Genomic DNA, 16,648 nt, shown 5'->3' with positions numbered 1-16,648 from the left:
TCAAATTTCATCAAGTTTTCCACTCATGTTCTTTTATTTTTGCTCTAGGATCCAATGTGAGCTTCCACACTACATTCAGCTGTCATTTCTTCTGAGTGCCCTCCAGTTTGTACCAGTCCACGGTTGCTCCTTGTATCTCATGACCCTGACACTTGAAGAATCCTGTTTATTTATGACACTTGAAGAATACTGTTTATTTATTTTGTAAACAATCTCTCAATTTAGGTTAACTGATGGACATTTTTCTTTTTTTTTTTTTTTAATGTTTCAACATTATTTGTTCATGTTTTATCTTAAGAATCCCCTTTCATTTTCAGGTCAGATTTTTATTCCAGTCCTTCAAAGCTATCATCTTATTTCTCATCATTGTTTTCTCAGCAATACTGCATTCTCTGTACCAGTAGTTCTCAAAGTGTGTTCCTAGGACAGCAGTGTTCCAGTAAATATTTAATAACTGGCTGAGGTAGGGGGTCAAGGTATGCTTTGATTTGTAGGATTTACTGATTTCTGTGACATAAATAATTCCATCATGGCCAGTTTTAAGCTACCAACATGCCTCTGAATGTAGAGTTGAGAAGAGATGCTAACAATTGGTTCTCATGGGCTAGTGCAAGCCAGCTCCAGCAGCACCACTGTGGAGGGCCTCTGATCCTTTCAGGAATTCTGTAGGATTCTCTGTCCTGCAATATAGAATATCACTCAGTAGTTTTCTTTAGAAATTCCACTTAAGATATATATGTGTGTGTGTGAATGAATATATGTGCATGTATGAATGTGTTCATATATATAGTACATGTGTGGATGTGTATGTATGTATTTTATCTATCTATAGATAGAAAGTGATTCGGGGGGGCTGGAGAGGGAAGAGAGAGATACATATTTAAAAATCTATAAATCCATATGTGAAAATCTGAACTCTTTTAAGTAGACAATTTGGGAGTAGCATATATATCACTTTTTTTTTAAACTCAAAACATTTTTCCCAACCATACTTTAAGATAACTTTTTCTTCTAGAAAATTTAAAATAATAGTACAGCTCTGCATAGTTTTTTAAGGATGTTTATTTTACAAATGAAGCTGTATCTTTAGTGGGCAACATATAGGAAAATAGGACCTAAAATGAGAATTTTGTTTTGATTTTAACTTCTAGTTCTTGCTATTGAGACAACATTCAGGATAAATGCTACTTGATACTGATGTTTTTCATCATATGAAAAAAATGTACACTGGCTTTCTTATCTATAATAAAAATACATTTCATAATGATTCTCTATTTCTGCTCTGCTTTCTATTGTTTTAATCATGATTGGGTATGTAATAACATTTTTTAAGCTATAAATAACTAGAGAAGTGTTGTTTGTTGCTGTTCGTGTTCTCTCTCTGGTGCCTTTAGCGTTTCTTTCCAAAGAAAAATGTAATTTGTTTGCCTTTCTTGGCAACAATGATTTGCCAATTTTTTATCTGAATATTTTTCCTCACTTCTTTGGGGACTTGCTTAGTTTTCTAAAGTTGAAAACAAGGCCTGCCCATAGCACATGCCCATTCCAAAGTATTTTTTGCTTTTAAATGTTTCCTGGATTAAACCCTGTCCATTTATTCCATTGCCACAGTCGAGGTGGCATTCTCAGTACCTCATTTGGTGCAGCATCCAGATAGTTCACCCTTGGTCTCTCTTCCCTTATGTTGTGAGGTGTATTGTCCTGAAATTAGTCTTATTATGTCTTTGACATGCTTAAGGTCTGGACTCTTCTTTATTGTTCTTTATCATTATCTGATCAAACTTATCTGACTAGGTTTTCCAAAGGAAACTCTCAACTCTGGTCAGTTGATTGCTACATGCTTCTCTTTCTCTACAAGCTAGAATGCCTTTCTCTTCTTTTTGCTAATCTGCAGACTTTACATCTCAAATCATACCATCTATCAGAACTCCACAGTGATTCCTCCCTGAGTTCTAGTAGCAACATTCATTCACTTATTCACCATGTATTGATCAACTGCTATTTCCCACTATTCTGGGCACAGAGTGGTGAGTAAAGATACTAATATTATGATCTTTGCTTCTTAATGGAGCCTTATATGCTATAGAAGCATGATGTCTATTTTTCCTATAGATGAATCAACCCTTAAATTGACTGGCTACTTCTTATTGACAAGTACCCTCATGTTATATAGTCTTGCCACAGACTTATCAGAGCGGGGTAAACAGAGTAAGCTGTGGCCGTGACTGGAAATCCTTAGGGTCCACCCTGTAAATAGGAGGTCAAGTCACTGCATTTGGATTTTCTGCAGGAATTCTATTTAAAAACTGCCTCTAAAGAACATTACAGCATACTAACACATATATATGGAATTTAGAAAGATGGTAACGATAACCCTATATGCAAAACAGAAAAAGAGACACAGAAATACAGAACAGACTTTTGAACTCTGTGGGAGAATGTGAGGGTGGGATATTTCAAAAGAACAGCATGTATACTATCTATGATGAAACAGATCACCAGCCCAGGTGGGATGCATGAGACAAGTGCTCGGGCCTGGTGCACTGGGAAGACCCAGAGGAATCGGGTGGAGAGGGAGGTGGGAGGGGGGATCGGGATGGGGAGTACATGTAAATCTATGGCTGATTCATATCAATGTATGACAAAACCCACTGAAATGTTGTGAAGTAATTAGCCTCCAACTAATAAAAAAAAAATAAAAAAAAAAAATAAAAACTGCCTCTGCAAGACTAAGTCCAGTACTCAACTCAAAAGAATCCATATGCAAATACTCTCTTTTACAGACTGGACCTTGTGTTGAGATTTTTCAGAGAAATGTTAATTTAAATACAGAATTCTACATTCCTTCTAGTAATAGGTACCCTCAGGTGTTGAAGATCTAACACAGAGGGCCTCAATTCTTTAATGGAAAAAAAACCCCAAGAAACAAGAAAAAGTGATCTCTGTAGTTTCTGTAAGAATTGTGATGTCTTAAAGATTATAGTAACAGTAGAAAAATAAATCACAAAGAGAACCTTCCCCACACACATAAGAAAAAGTTATCAGATAATTAGAAAACATTGTCTGAAAACACTGCCTCAAGTATAATTAGAATGATCAAGTCATCTCTGGATTGGAAAAATGATGAACCAGATCTTACTCATATAAGGGACATATTTCTTTGCCAAAATTCAGGATAAAAAGTGGCAATATTGCATAAAATTTGCCAAGTGTGATTTCACTGTCAACCAATATTTTTCTCATCCCCCAAAGCTCTAAGTCTGCAGCACTATAAAAGCCTAGAAAGGCTAACAGAGCCACTCAAGATTTGTGTTTTACTTTCAAACTGATGGTTCCATGAGGTTCCACTTTGAAGAGATAGATCTAGACTTTGAATCTCAGAGTCATTTAGTTTAATTAAGTGACTTTTGCCAAACCTGGGGTCAGTGGATCCTCCAAGAAGATCATGAATGGAAATCAGGGGTTCCATAAATTTTGATAGGAGAAAAAAAAATCTCTATTTTCACTAAGCTCTAACTGAAATATAGATTAAAAAAATCAGGGTAGTATTAGCAGTCCCTGGGACTCTTTCATCCATATAAATCACAATTGTTTTCTTATCACATGTATTTTCTTATAGTTGTTACAAATATTTAAAATTATCATTGGTACTCAGTACTGCTTCAAAAGCATTGTAGTTAATAGACCCGTCACTACATGTTGTTGTTTAACATGTTAATAAAGAAGCATATACAATTATTTCACTCATTTGGTTTTTAAAAATATTTTAATAATATCTTTGGATAAAATTGGCTGCCTTTGTAATTGTATTTTATTTTACGTTAAAAACATTATGCTGACAAAGGGGCCATAGATCCAAAAGTATCTGTGACACACAAAAAAGTTAAAAGCTGCTTGTTCAATTCTCATTTTTGGTATTTGTTAATGGATCACATGCACTTAAACTGAAAAATAGACTTGGACCAGACTTGAATATATTTGAATATGCATGATTGTGTAAGTAATGGTTTCCTTATTATACCTGAAGAAAGACTGATTGATGTACAGAGCTTAAAAATAGGTTAGGAAGAACAGTCAGCAAATAAATGGGCAACAGATGGAGGAACAGAAACAGCAGCAGACTATCAATCTCACTGGGGTTAACAGATTACACATGGTTTTACCACCATGACTGAAATAGGGTACAGATGGAATACGAGGCCCCTCAAACTCTTCAAATTAGTTGTATGCACCACTATTGTCAGGTAAGTACCTATTCCATTAAATGGAAAAAAGGTCAAACTTTGTAAGAATAATTCATATGTATTATTTGAGACAGTAGTAGCAATAATAACAATGTATGTATTTTTAAAGGTTTTACCATATCCCTGCTGATTTTAATCATCAAAAATCATCCTCAATATAATACTACTATATATACATTCTTATGTACTTGCCACATCTTTATTAAGAGGAAAAAGCAGATACATTACGTTCATGTTACAGATGTTCATGTTACAGAAAACTAAGGTTCAGGAAAGCTGGAGGCCCCACAGTTGGTCAGGGTTGAAAAAAAAGATAATACTATAATCTCCACTTAATAAACACGGAAACAGTCTCTGAGCAGTTAAGGGGCAGTTGCAGTAAGTGTCAGGGCTGGGATTCAAATCCAATTTGGTCAGATTCCAAAACCCTGTGTATTTTCCATTGTGTCATGGTGCCTGCCTCACTATTCCTTTCTCCAAATTGGAAAGCTAAAAAGTTCTTGGGAATGACAACCCCCCAAGAAAATTGTACTTTACTTAGTTGAATCACAAGGGTATAATTCAGGGAGAGGAAGATAAAACATTTTTAAAACTTTGGCAATGCTCTCAAGGGCCCCAGAAGGGTCATGTCTTTGGGATGTTAGTGCTGCTCTCTCCTTCAGAGCCCTGCCCACCAGCCACTGGGGAATCCAGAAGACTTCCCTCTCTGTTCTGCTGAATCTCAGGGAAATAGCTATTACCAGAGGGAAATGTGTGTGAGTCAAATAATCCTCTATGAAATATGAATTATATCATAAAATATTTTCAGATTTGGGAAATAAATCTGATTAATGATCAAAGCTTGCATATCTAATTTTCCATTTATGTGGAAGTAAACTTTATTAGTCATTTGTGGGCTTTTGAGGGACAGAGAGGCATTTTTCTCCTACATTTTGTCCTTTTTGCTTTCTAGTTCACTGTTAAACTGCTGCAGATCACAAGCCAAGAGCATGTTGTTTAATTCTATTACAAGAGCAGAAGTGAGAGTTCTTGCACTTTTAAAAAATGCCAGGCTTAGGAGGGCTTTGAAAGTTGCCCATAGAGTGTCCTCAAACTGTTAGTCTTGCAGAGAGTTGTCCTAAAGACCCTCCTTTTTCCTGAAAGCTCTCATTTTGGTTATGGTGGTAATGCCATAGTTAATCTGTTGCAACTCCAGTGAGATTTATAGCCTCTGATATGGTTTTATTCCTCTCATATGTTGCCTACACATTTGCAGACTGTTTTTAATCCACTTTTAAGCTCTGTGTATCAGTCAGTCTTTCTTTAGTTATAATAATGAAACTGTTACTTAGAAAATCATGCACATGCAAATCTATTTTTTCAAGCCATTTGCTTACTATGTCCATTTTAAGAGCCTATTATGTTTAACTTTCTGCGCCAAATCCTAACTCTCATGTAACAGTTAATCACCATTTAAATGTTTACAAAGTGTTTGTCCTCCTAGACATTTGCACTGTTATTTCGGTGCTCCAATATAAAAGCTAAATGCAACAATAACACAAACTGAAACTGCTTTCAAACACAAACTAACTTGCAAACAATATGAATGCACAGACCTCCCCCGCCCCCAAAGCTTTATCCCAATCGGTTTTCTTAAATATCTAGACAAATCTTTATTTTCATTTGAAATGTTATTATGCATTATCTGATATGCTACTGAAATCTCCTTAACAGGAAGAGAATTAACAATGAAGTTCAACTCTTGAATATCTGCAAGGAGAAAAGATTAATTTACAGCTTTACTTCTCTTTGTCATAGTGGCTTAACAAAGATGTGAGGAAACAGCTTAAGTATAATTACTTTCCTTCCTCTCTTCTCTCTTCCTGTCTTCTCAGGTACTTCTATAATTTACAGAATCTTAGTTTGGCTTACTGCAGAAAGTTCACAGACAAAGGTTTACAGTACCTGAATTTGGGGAACGGATGCCACAAGCTCATCTATCTGGACCTTTCCGGCTGCACCCAGGTTTGTCTTTCAGCCTTCTCTTTCCTGCAGCAGGCAAAGAAGTCCTCCAGAGAACGGGCTGCATCCAGCCCCAGCCCTCATGTTATACTAACGCTGTGCACAGACTGCAGCACTTTTCAGAGGTTTTCAATTACGTGAACACAGCTGCTTAAATTTTCCCCAGGATCGCTACTATAGGCTCTTGGCTTCCCTCCATTGGAGTGTCACATCCACGAAGAGGCAGAGCTCATTGGATGATGAAGCAGACCACTTCTGTGTAGATACTCTGTGCACAATTATGATAGCAGAGTCCAAATCTTGAAAACTTTTTAGAATTGCTACCAAGATACAAACAAAGAAAAATATTTGGGGGAGAGGGTGGGGAGAATTTGCAAAGAACTTCCTGAAAAGTTAGTTTGCTTCCACGTGGACTCTGAGAGTAAATAGTATTAGGTAAAATGCTACAAGTGATCAATGTAAGAAAGGAAATACAACAAAGATAATGATTTTTTTAAATTGCATTATATCCTTGGTCCAAATAACATGAAGATTTGAGGTCTACATGGGGAAATATTTAAGTCTGAAGGAACAAGACTAAGAAACCTGGGCAGAAAATAGTGTGGAATTGTGGAGGGAATGGCATGGCACTGTGGAAACAGTTCCTGCCTCCTGGATTGTTTCTTCTGCTCTGTTCTGATCGATTTAAGTCACCACTCATTTGACTTTTCTTCCACCTCTCTGTGTATTGCAACTAGTGTCATAATATGTTCATCATTCCATGAAAATAATATAACGACACAAATGAGAACCGTTACTAAACACCAGGCACCATGTTGAGAGTTTCATACATATCACACTTACCACGCATACACATGCTGTGCATAGCTCATCTAATGAAAAGACCAAGGTCCTCAGGCTTGCACAGCTGGTGAAAGCATGCTGGTACTGCTATAAGCAGGTATTCCTGGAAGGAATACAGGGACAGCATGGATTTCTCCGCCAAGTTCTTGAATGGACAGAAATCTTACTTAGCCACCACCACTGGCACATCATGGTTTCCTGGTACACTAGGCACTGGGGAGGATGTAGGGGAAAGGATGTGGGGGATGCTAAGATAGAGCTGCAAGGCTAGAGTTTGCATTTGTTTAAATCCAATCTACTGATATATCAATAGTTTGCTAAGCACCGACATCTGCCACTCTATGAACAAGATGGCCTTCATGTTCCCTCCAGATTGACAAAACTTCATACAGGCTTCTTTCTGACCCTGAATCCCTGACCTCCTTTTTCTTACCTTAGAAAACGTGCAGTTGTACATTCTGTTTTTGCTCCCTTTGAGATGTCGACTTCTTAAAAAGTTTCTTACCTGTTTTCCAACCCATGAATGTCTTCCTCAAGGACCTGGGAGCCAGCCTTTGATATGTAATCATCAAGAGAGAGAGTGTCTGTATCTCTCAGTCCCTGTGGAATGATGGGGGCCTAACTTGGATATGAATGTCAGCAAACACAGATGGCCTGATCACAAAGGAAGAATATTTGCAAACTCAGAAATAACTCAATATGCTTTCGACACATCCCACTGATCAATCTCTCCCTGAAAGATACATCCTTTAGTCCTTCTTTTAAAATTAAATTTTATGGGACTATAGTTGATTTACAATGTTTAGTTTCTGCTGTATAGCAAAGTGAATCAGTTATACATATACACGCATCCACTCTTTTTTAGATTCTTTTCCCACATAGGTCATTATAGAGTATTGAGTAGAGTTTCTTGTGCTATACATTAGATTCTTATTAGTTATCTATTTTATATATAGTAGTGTCTAACTCACCTCAGTGCTTCAGAACCCTCCTCACAGTGTGACTTAACTCTGTTTTCTTCTCAGTTTCCACCAAGTATTCATTGCAGCAACAACACAAACACATGCATAGACACACAAACACACATAAACATGTCCTAAGGTTAAATATTTTCAAACACAGCTCAAAGTCAGAGGTTTCAAACTGATGACCTTCTGGCCAGATACTTATACAAAACATATAGATACAGTCTGTCTTTAAATTTTGAGCCAACATTTGGAATTTTGGAGTTTTCAAATAAAAATCTAGACTTCAAGTTTCTCTTAAAAAAAAAAAATACATAAGAACTAGCAAATTTGGGCCTGCATTCCCACATGGTAAAAGGGGCTGGAACAGAGTCAGCCTCACCCCCTTGAAATGGAGCCCTCTCCTCAGTGAACCACCCTCTTCTCCACTCAGTAATGTCCAAACATGCACTTACTCTGGGACAGTTACCACTTCACTGCATTGCCTGCCTGTCTTAGGTGTTTGAGTTTGGTCTGAATGTATCAAGAATAGATTTTGTTTCCTAATTGATCCTGAATTTGTAATTCTCAAACTACAGTGATGTTAGTATTTCACATCATGCAAAATAATGTTAGGGGTTTTTTTATTCATCTATATTCCATTTTCCTTTGTTCACTCAATAATTTATCAACAAACAGAGATTTAACCTAGTTGTCAGGCACTGGAAATTTTACCATTTGAAACTTTGTAAGAAATGGGCTCATTATGCACCATAGATACGTTAACAATGGCTGCTGCTATAACTTCCGGACGAATAAGTGTATTTTGGAAGTTACTGCTCCCGAGGGACTTATGAAGTCTTCTGGGGAGGTTTCATCTACTTTCCTGGCTCCATCTACCTACCTATGAGTACAGTTTCACCCTACCTGGTCTAATTGCATTGGTGTGACAATACAAAATGGTTTCAAAGAAGGAAAGCTGACTATTCGCAGGTTTTATAGGTTAGTCCCTTGGAAACTAAAATGTAGTTTCTTTTTATATGTTTGCAATTTTGCACTATGAAGGTATGTGTTAATATATTTGACCAAGGCAAAATGTCCTGATAAAACAAAAAGAGTTGAGAATAGAAGCTTATGACTAAATGTTTTTCATTGGTGTTTACTGAGAGCCTGCTGCATACCGGGCACCGTGATGAGTAAAATAGCATCTCTGTCTTTGGAAGCTCTGGATTAACATAAACAAAATATGTCAAGAGCTAAATGTTAATGTAGCCATGGCTGCCCAAAAAAGGAAAGATGTATTTATACAATATTGTGAAAGTATTTGAACCATACTTGTTAGAAAAAATAAATAACTGGATGATGGAGAACTACAAAGAAAAGTGAAAATCAATTACATATGCTTTAGAAATATTCTACATTCTTATCGGACTGGATAAACACTGTAGGGTGCATTAAATTATATGACTGATTTCCTAATGAATACTAGCACTTACATGTTCTCCTGCATGTTACCATCTTTGATGTGGCTGAAGTAATGTCTCTGCCCAGTTTCGTCTCTTTGGAAGAACCTCTGCTCCCTCTTGGCCTGAATTGTGATAGGGCTGCTGCAGTGAGCTCTCTCACTATCCTCTGCAAAGAAAAAAATTAAATTACCTGAAAACTCACCACCCAGAAATAATCAACACTACTAGAATTTTAGGGTCTTTATGCTATGCATGTCTAGTATTCTTTTGAATTGAAATGGATTATATACTACACATATCTTTCATTATTCCATTTCTTTATTCCATTAAATATTTTCCTGTAACTTTACTTTTAATAGGTATATAGGATTCCATTGTATCAAAACATCAATTTATATTTTAACCATTCATTATTGGCTTACAATTCTTTTTCCTGGTCTACCTTTTTTTGGGTATCATAAATAATCTCTGAGGAAAATTATTGTAGCCATATCTTAGCATATGTGTATGTAATTTTGGGTACAAATTTTTATTTTTATTTTTTTTATTTTATTTTTTTTATTATTATTATTTTTTTTTCCAGTGGGTTTGTCAAATTTTTAGAAATGAAATGATCAGAGGTTATTTTTAAGGTTGTCCATGCTCTACAAAGATTCCCGATTTACATTTATGATGAATGTAAAATAGTTTATCTTCATAAATATATTCTTTTTTTTTATAGTTTTTTTTTTTTATTATTATTTTTTTTTTCCAGTGGGTTTGTCATACATTGATATGAATCAGCCATGGATTTACATGTATTCCCAATCCCATAAATATATTCTATATAAAAAACTTGTCAATTCAACATTGAATATGCTATTTTATATTTTCAATTTGTATTTCTTTGATTTCCAGGCAAAGTTAAGCCATATACAGGCACTTAATAAATATTTGTTGAATGATAGCATTTTTATCTCAATAAGCTGCCATTGTTAAAATATCTTTCAAAGTAATTAAAATTTTTCTTTCAAACTGGGGAATATTGGAGATAATGTAACTTAAGTTCCTAACACAGTTGGTGTTAAAAAATAAAGCCTATTAGCATATTTTTCTAAAAAATTTTTCTTCAGAGCCTGAGTGCAACATTTTCCTTAAAAAAAAAACTACATTCATTTAACAAAATGATTCTGGCTGAATCAGTCAAACAAATTTAATTTGTTTGCTTTTATATTTACTATTTACTCAAAGTTATAAAATCTAAGCTTATACCATAAAATGATTTTTTAAAAACCATATTTAAATACAATGTGGTAAGACTCTTTGGAGACAAAATGGTTTTATCATGTAAAGAAGTTACTTTTTCCTGTGCTCCTTTGTAATTTATGATCTGGGAGACATTTGGTGACAGTGAATGGATTCATCTTTTTATACGTCTTAAGGAATGATGTGTGACCTAACTCATGGTAGATGTTTATCAGATGCTTGTTGAATATTTGGATTAATGTTTAGTTAAATAAGTGAAACTAATGAACCACTATATGAGATGTTGGTAGTTTTCCTTTGCATCTAATTCTCTGCTTCAAGGAACCACTCCTCTCCCTTCCCTTGTGGTTCTGAGGATGTGGTTCATGACATCGTGAAAGTAACATACCACAGTAATTGGGAAAATGGGTTCTGGGGTACCTGCATTTTAATCCTGAGTTTGCTATTTGATAGGTATGGGGCTGGGGCAGGTCCTAATCTTTCTGTATACCTTAACCTTATCTATGAGAGGGGGAAAATGCTCTTAATAGTGACTACCTGTGTTTTGTATCAATTAAATGATTTGACACATATAAGAGGCTTACAATGATGGCTGCATATAGGAAATGCTTAGCTACTATTAGATATTATTTTTAGACTATTAACAGTGTTTTCCAATGGCCACTATCATTTGGCCCAGGCCTAGACATTCTTAAGTTCCATCTGCAATTGCTACAATTTTTCCAGGAAGAACATGACCTTAGCAGAACCCATTCAGAACTCTTTAGGTACTATAACAATTTTATGTATACAAATACACACACACACACACACACACACACATATATGTTATATGTATATTACATATATATATAGTAAAATAAGTCAGAGAAAAGAGAAATCTGTATGTTATAGCTTATATGTGGAATCTAAAAAAAAATACAAAAATAAGTGTATATACAAAACAGAAACAGACTCACAGACACAGAAAACAAACTTATGGTTACAAAAGGGGAGGGGAGGGCAGGAGGGGCCAATTAGGAGTATGGGATTAACAGATAGAAAATACCATACATAAAATAGATAAGCAACAGGGATTTACTGTGTAGCACAGGAATTATACCCAGTATTTTATAACCTATAATGGAATATAGTCTGCAAAAAAACTAAATCACTATGCTATACACCTAAAACTAATACAATATTGTAATTCAACTGTACTTCAATTAAAAAATGAGCAAAACATGGAAGTCTTCCTCTAGCAACAAAAAAGAATACATTAATATACATATATTAATGTATTTTTTATTTCTTATATTGTGGTTCTGTGTGTGGATATTAATTCTCATAAATTATATTATGCTATAGCTCTCACTCTTTTTTCTATTTTTGACAATGTTTCTTAAGGTGCTTCTCTAAGTCACCTCTTTTCTTCAACCTCTTAATCACAGAGAGCCCCAAGGTTCAGTTTGGGTCTACTTTTCTTCTCATCACACCCTTGGTGATGTCACCTATTAACAGATTATAGCTTTAAATATCACCTACAATGACAAATACACACACACACACACACACATAAAATCATATATGTATAATATTCACACACAAATATATGTTCACATGCACATATACAAATACATGTATGTACATAGGAGTATGTTTATATATGCATATATACATATATAAGTATATATGCTTATAGGAGTATATACGTGTATGAGCATGTGTATATATATGTTATATAGAGAATACACGTATATATGTGTGTACATTTATATACATACACACGCACACATATGCACATAGATACATTTAATGATAGACAATATGTATCTTGAATCCAGACTTCTCTCTCAAATTTTAGATTCCTATCTTAAAAAAAAGTCTCTGCTCTAAAAGATAATTCCTGCTCCTCCTTTGGCCTTCCCTGTCTTAGTTAATGACAGCTCCATGTTTACAGATGCTTAGGCCAAGAGTCTTGAATTCATCTGTTACACATTGAATTGTATCCCCTCCAAATTAATATGTGGAATTCCTAACCCCTAGTATCTTAGAATGTGAACTTACTTCGAAATAATGTCATTGCAGATGAAATTAGTTAAGATGATATCATTAGGGTGGGCCCTAATCCAGTACGACTGATGTCCTTTTTTTATAAAATTTGGGGGAATTTGGACACAAACATATGCATACTGGACAGTGCCATGGAAACATGAAGACAGCCATCTAGAAACCAAGGAGAGAAGCTTGAACCATATCCTTCCCTCACACTGAATGAACCAACACCCCTAACACTGACCTTGGACCTTTTAGCCTCCAGAACTGCTGGACAACAAATTGCTCTTGTTTAAGCCACCAGTTTGTGGCTTTGTTACAGCATACCTAGCCAACTAATATGGCAATCTTAACTCCTCTTTTTCTCACATTCCACGTGCACTCTTCCAGGAAGTCCAGTTGACTATCACTTCAGAATCTATCCAGGATCTGACCACTCCTCACCATTTCTACAGTTACTACTCAAATCCAAGTCATCATCCAATCCATCATCTCTTGCCTGGATTATTGTGACAGCTTCCTAACTGGTCTCTCTGCTTTCACTTCAACCTCTAAGTTTCTTTTCAACAAGTAGCACCTAGAATGGTCTTCTGAAAACAGAAGTCAATGTACTCCCTCAGTTCAAATGCCTGGCAAGTCTTCGTATTTGCTCAACAAAACAAAAGCCTTGAAAGGACCTTCAAGACCCTGTGTAATCTGCCTCCTTCCCTAACTGTCTCTCTGACCTCATTTCCTATTATTCTTCCTCTTACCAACTCCTCTCCAGCCACACTGGCTTCCTTGATGTTCTTTCAACATACAAGCTCTTGCTTCCGGGTTTTTTGCACAGGCTGTTTTCCTTGCCTGCAACACTCTGCAGCTATATCTGTACAGCTTCTCACCTAGTTTTATTCTATCTCATGAAAAGTGAAAGTTGCTCAGTCATGTCCAACTCTTTGTGACCCCATGGACTGTACAGGGGCCAGACTGAATTCTTCAGGCCAGAATACTAGTGTGGGTAGCCTTTCCCTTCTCCAGGGGATCTTCCTGACCCAGAAATCAAACCAGGGTCTCCTGCATTGAAGGCAGATTGTTTACCAAGTGAGTTATCAGGGAAGCCCGTCTATCTAATATATGCCCCTAATGAATGAAGACATGACTAAAAGGTATCAGCCAAAATGCTCCAAAGAGATCCACATTAGTTTTCCATGTTCATATCAGAGCTCTGTAAGATCTTGTTTCTTTCAAAATCTCAAGAAATATGGGTAGGAGTTACAGTTTTAATGGAAAGGATAAATCTACCCTATGTGTACGTGAGAAAGTGCCGATTAGGAGGGCAGATCACCGGTTATGCTTTTCCTTTACCCTCTGCTCTGTTTGTGTGTTACTTCAAGGGTTCTCATGTTGATACTGCCTTGGGTAGCCAGTTTTCCTACATATTTAATGCCTCTCCAATTGTGTTTAGCAGTGGATTATGGCATTATATAAAAAGTTATGCATAGAGTGACCACAGTTGTGCTGGTAATGAAGGCTGGGTTGTAGCCAATCTCAGGATGAAACCCAAATGTCCAGAAAACCAGTAACCCTGAACATGGAGTGGGAAAAGGATCCAGATGAAGAGGGGGTAGTTTGGACCAAGGTACAGATTTAAGATTTTCAGCTTAAAGTTAAACCAGAGAGCAAGAGGGCTTATGATAGTTTCTGCCTCTCTGATCCTTTGTTCTTCATTTCCATCCAGCCTAAATACTTTCACTAGGCTCACTTTTTGCCTTCTGCCTAAATACCCTCATATTGTCTCGTTTTCCCATTCATCAGGTTAACGTTCATATAGCTTCTGAGGCTCTGTTCAATGACAACCTTCTCCAGGAACCCTTCACTGACCCCACCTTTCCCCTAACCCATCTGGGTTAAGATTTCTTCATCCCACTTCCACTAAGTGTTCTCTATGTATTTGATGGTCTGCTTATTTGTCTGCTCTCTGCCCCACTGTGAGCTCCTGCTGGCCAGGATTGAGCCTAATTATCTGTATCTGTATCCTTGGCATATCATAAATACCTGACGCATAGTAAGACTTTGATCAACATTTCATGAATGAATGAAAGAAACTGCAGCCGATTTCAGAGCATGGTTAGCGAAGTTCTTCAGGTAGAAGCTCAGGACACTTGTTAGGTGTCTGAGAACTTGGTAACTTGCTAGAGCAAGGTCTGATTATCTTTTCTTGGTAAGAGCTGAGCCCGATATTTCTTCAGATTTACTGGGAGAAAAGAGCCTAGGAAACTACAAAATATTACAGTGAAAGTTATGGTTTCATCAACTGTTTTTCAGTTATTATACAAGTCAACAGAAATGAAAAGGGATAGCATCCCAGAAATGTTCAAATGATTAGAATACTCAATACAGCAACAGATGTTTATCAGTAGTTCTTATACTATTAAATCTCTCTGAGACTCAGGAATCTTAAAGGTGGACTGTGTAAACTGCAAACTGGAGGATTCTAAGGTCATTTCAGTTCTCCGTACGCTACATAAATTCCAACCTCCCCTTTCAGAGAGGGAAAGATCATGGAAGGTCTTACTTATTCACTGCTGGGGTTTGTGGTAGAAGTGGGAGAAAGCTGCGGAGGCACCTCCAGAGATGAATGTATTAGCCAAATGTAACAGAGATTGCATAAGCAGAGCAATCTCATTCTCTCTGCCTCATAAGCAGAAGGCACTGGGTTGGTGAATGGAGCCCCAAACTAAAGTTAAGAGACCCCCATCTAGCCTTTGCTATGCCACATAAGCACCTGTGCAACCCTGGGCAGTTACTTGGTTTTTCTGCTTCAGCTCTTTTGTAGAATGGCTAGGTTAGGCTAGATCTCTGAGATCTTTTTCAGCTTTAGGATTTTGTGTTTCTATAAGATGATTAACTAAGATAACTAAAGAAGGAGTATGAGTGGGGGAAAAGAATAATGAATTTTATTTTGGAAAAGCTGAATTTGAGCTTCCTGTGATACATCTAGTTGTCAATGGCAAGAACTACTTGAGAGTGGAAGTCCTGTCCTTGCAGCAGAGCTGGGAATGGAGGTACAGATTTGGCAGTTTATCAATAGAGGGTAATTGGAATAGTAAGAGTTGTGTGACCAGCTAAGCCAGCTGTGAATAAAGAGATTATGTACCAAAATGAATTGGTAACAGCTAAATTCAAAATTATAATTTACTTATATTTTACCTTATTCTATATTTGAATGGATGGCACTAATAATTGGTGGGCTTCCCTGGTGACTCAGTGGTAAAAAATTATGCCTGCTAATGCAGGGTTTAATCTCTGGGTTGGGAAGATTCCCTGGAGAAGGAAATGGCAACCCATTCCAGTATTCTTGCCTGGGAAATTCCATGGACAGAGGACAGAGGAACCTGGAGGGCCACAGTCCATAGGGTTGCAAAACAGTTGGACATGACTTAGCGACTAAACAACAATAAAAATTGGTACCATTTGTTGGGTATTGACTATGAACTAGATGTTGAGGTATGTGCTCTGCATTTATTATCCCATTTAATATTTATAAATAACTATATGAGGTGTGTATTATTATTCCCATTTTTGAGATGTGGAAACTGAGCACTAGTGTGTTGGTAAACATTTAACACCTGAGAAGGAACAGGCAAATTCCTGAATTACGTGGTTGCTAATTTCCATGCTGTAAATACTCTCACCAGGGCCTATTCAAGCTAACAGAGGTCAATGAACAGTGAGAAAGGAAGAAATGTGTGCTATGTAATACTGTCATCACACAGATCTAATAAACATACATATCTTCAAGAGCATAGATAATGATAAAACATAATAGTAAAATAATTATAAAGTCATAAGTTTGGGTATTCACTACATTTGTTAATATGGCTTATTTAAG

At 36.5% G+C, this 16,648-nt stretch overlaps 2 protein-coding genes across 2 annotated transcripts in view; one reads left to right on the top strand and one right to left on the bottom strand.

Moving 5' to 3' along the window:
* LRRC17 (leucine rich repeat containing 17) overlaps positions 1 to 6,565 on the bottom strand; it is a 35,453-nt gene extending 28,888 nt beyond the window's left edge. The window contains exon 1 of the mRNA XM_043462968.1: positions 6,189 to 6,565. The gene's annotated coding sequence lies outside the window, so the exon portion shown is untranslated. The remainder of the gene's footprint in view (positions 1 to 6,188) is intronic.
* Positions 1 to 16,648, top strand: part of FBXL13 (F-box and leucine rich repeat protein 13) — a 203,791-nt gene that overhangs the window by 107,772 nt on the left and 79,371 nt on the right. Inside the window, exon 12 of the mRNA XM_043462331.1 lies at positions 6,119 to 6,248. Coding sequence (XP_043318266.1) covers positions 6,119 to 6,248 — 130 coding nt within the window. The remainder of the gene's footprint in view (positions 1 to 6,118; positions 6,249 to 16,648) is intronic.

Source organism: Cervus canadensis, chromosome 3, assembly GCF_019320065.1.
Source record: "Cervus canadensis isolate Bull #8, Minnesota chromosome 3, ASM1932006v1, whole genome shotgun sequence".
In the NCBI taxonomy this organism is placed as follows: Eukaryota; Metazoa; Chordata; class Mammalia; order Artiodactyla; family Cervidae; genus Cervus; species Cervus canadensis.
The sequence above is the reverse complement of the archived record's forward strand: the minus strand, read 5'-3'. Positions and strand labels throughout refer to the sequence as shown.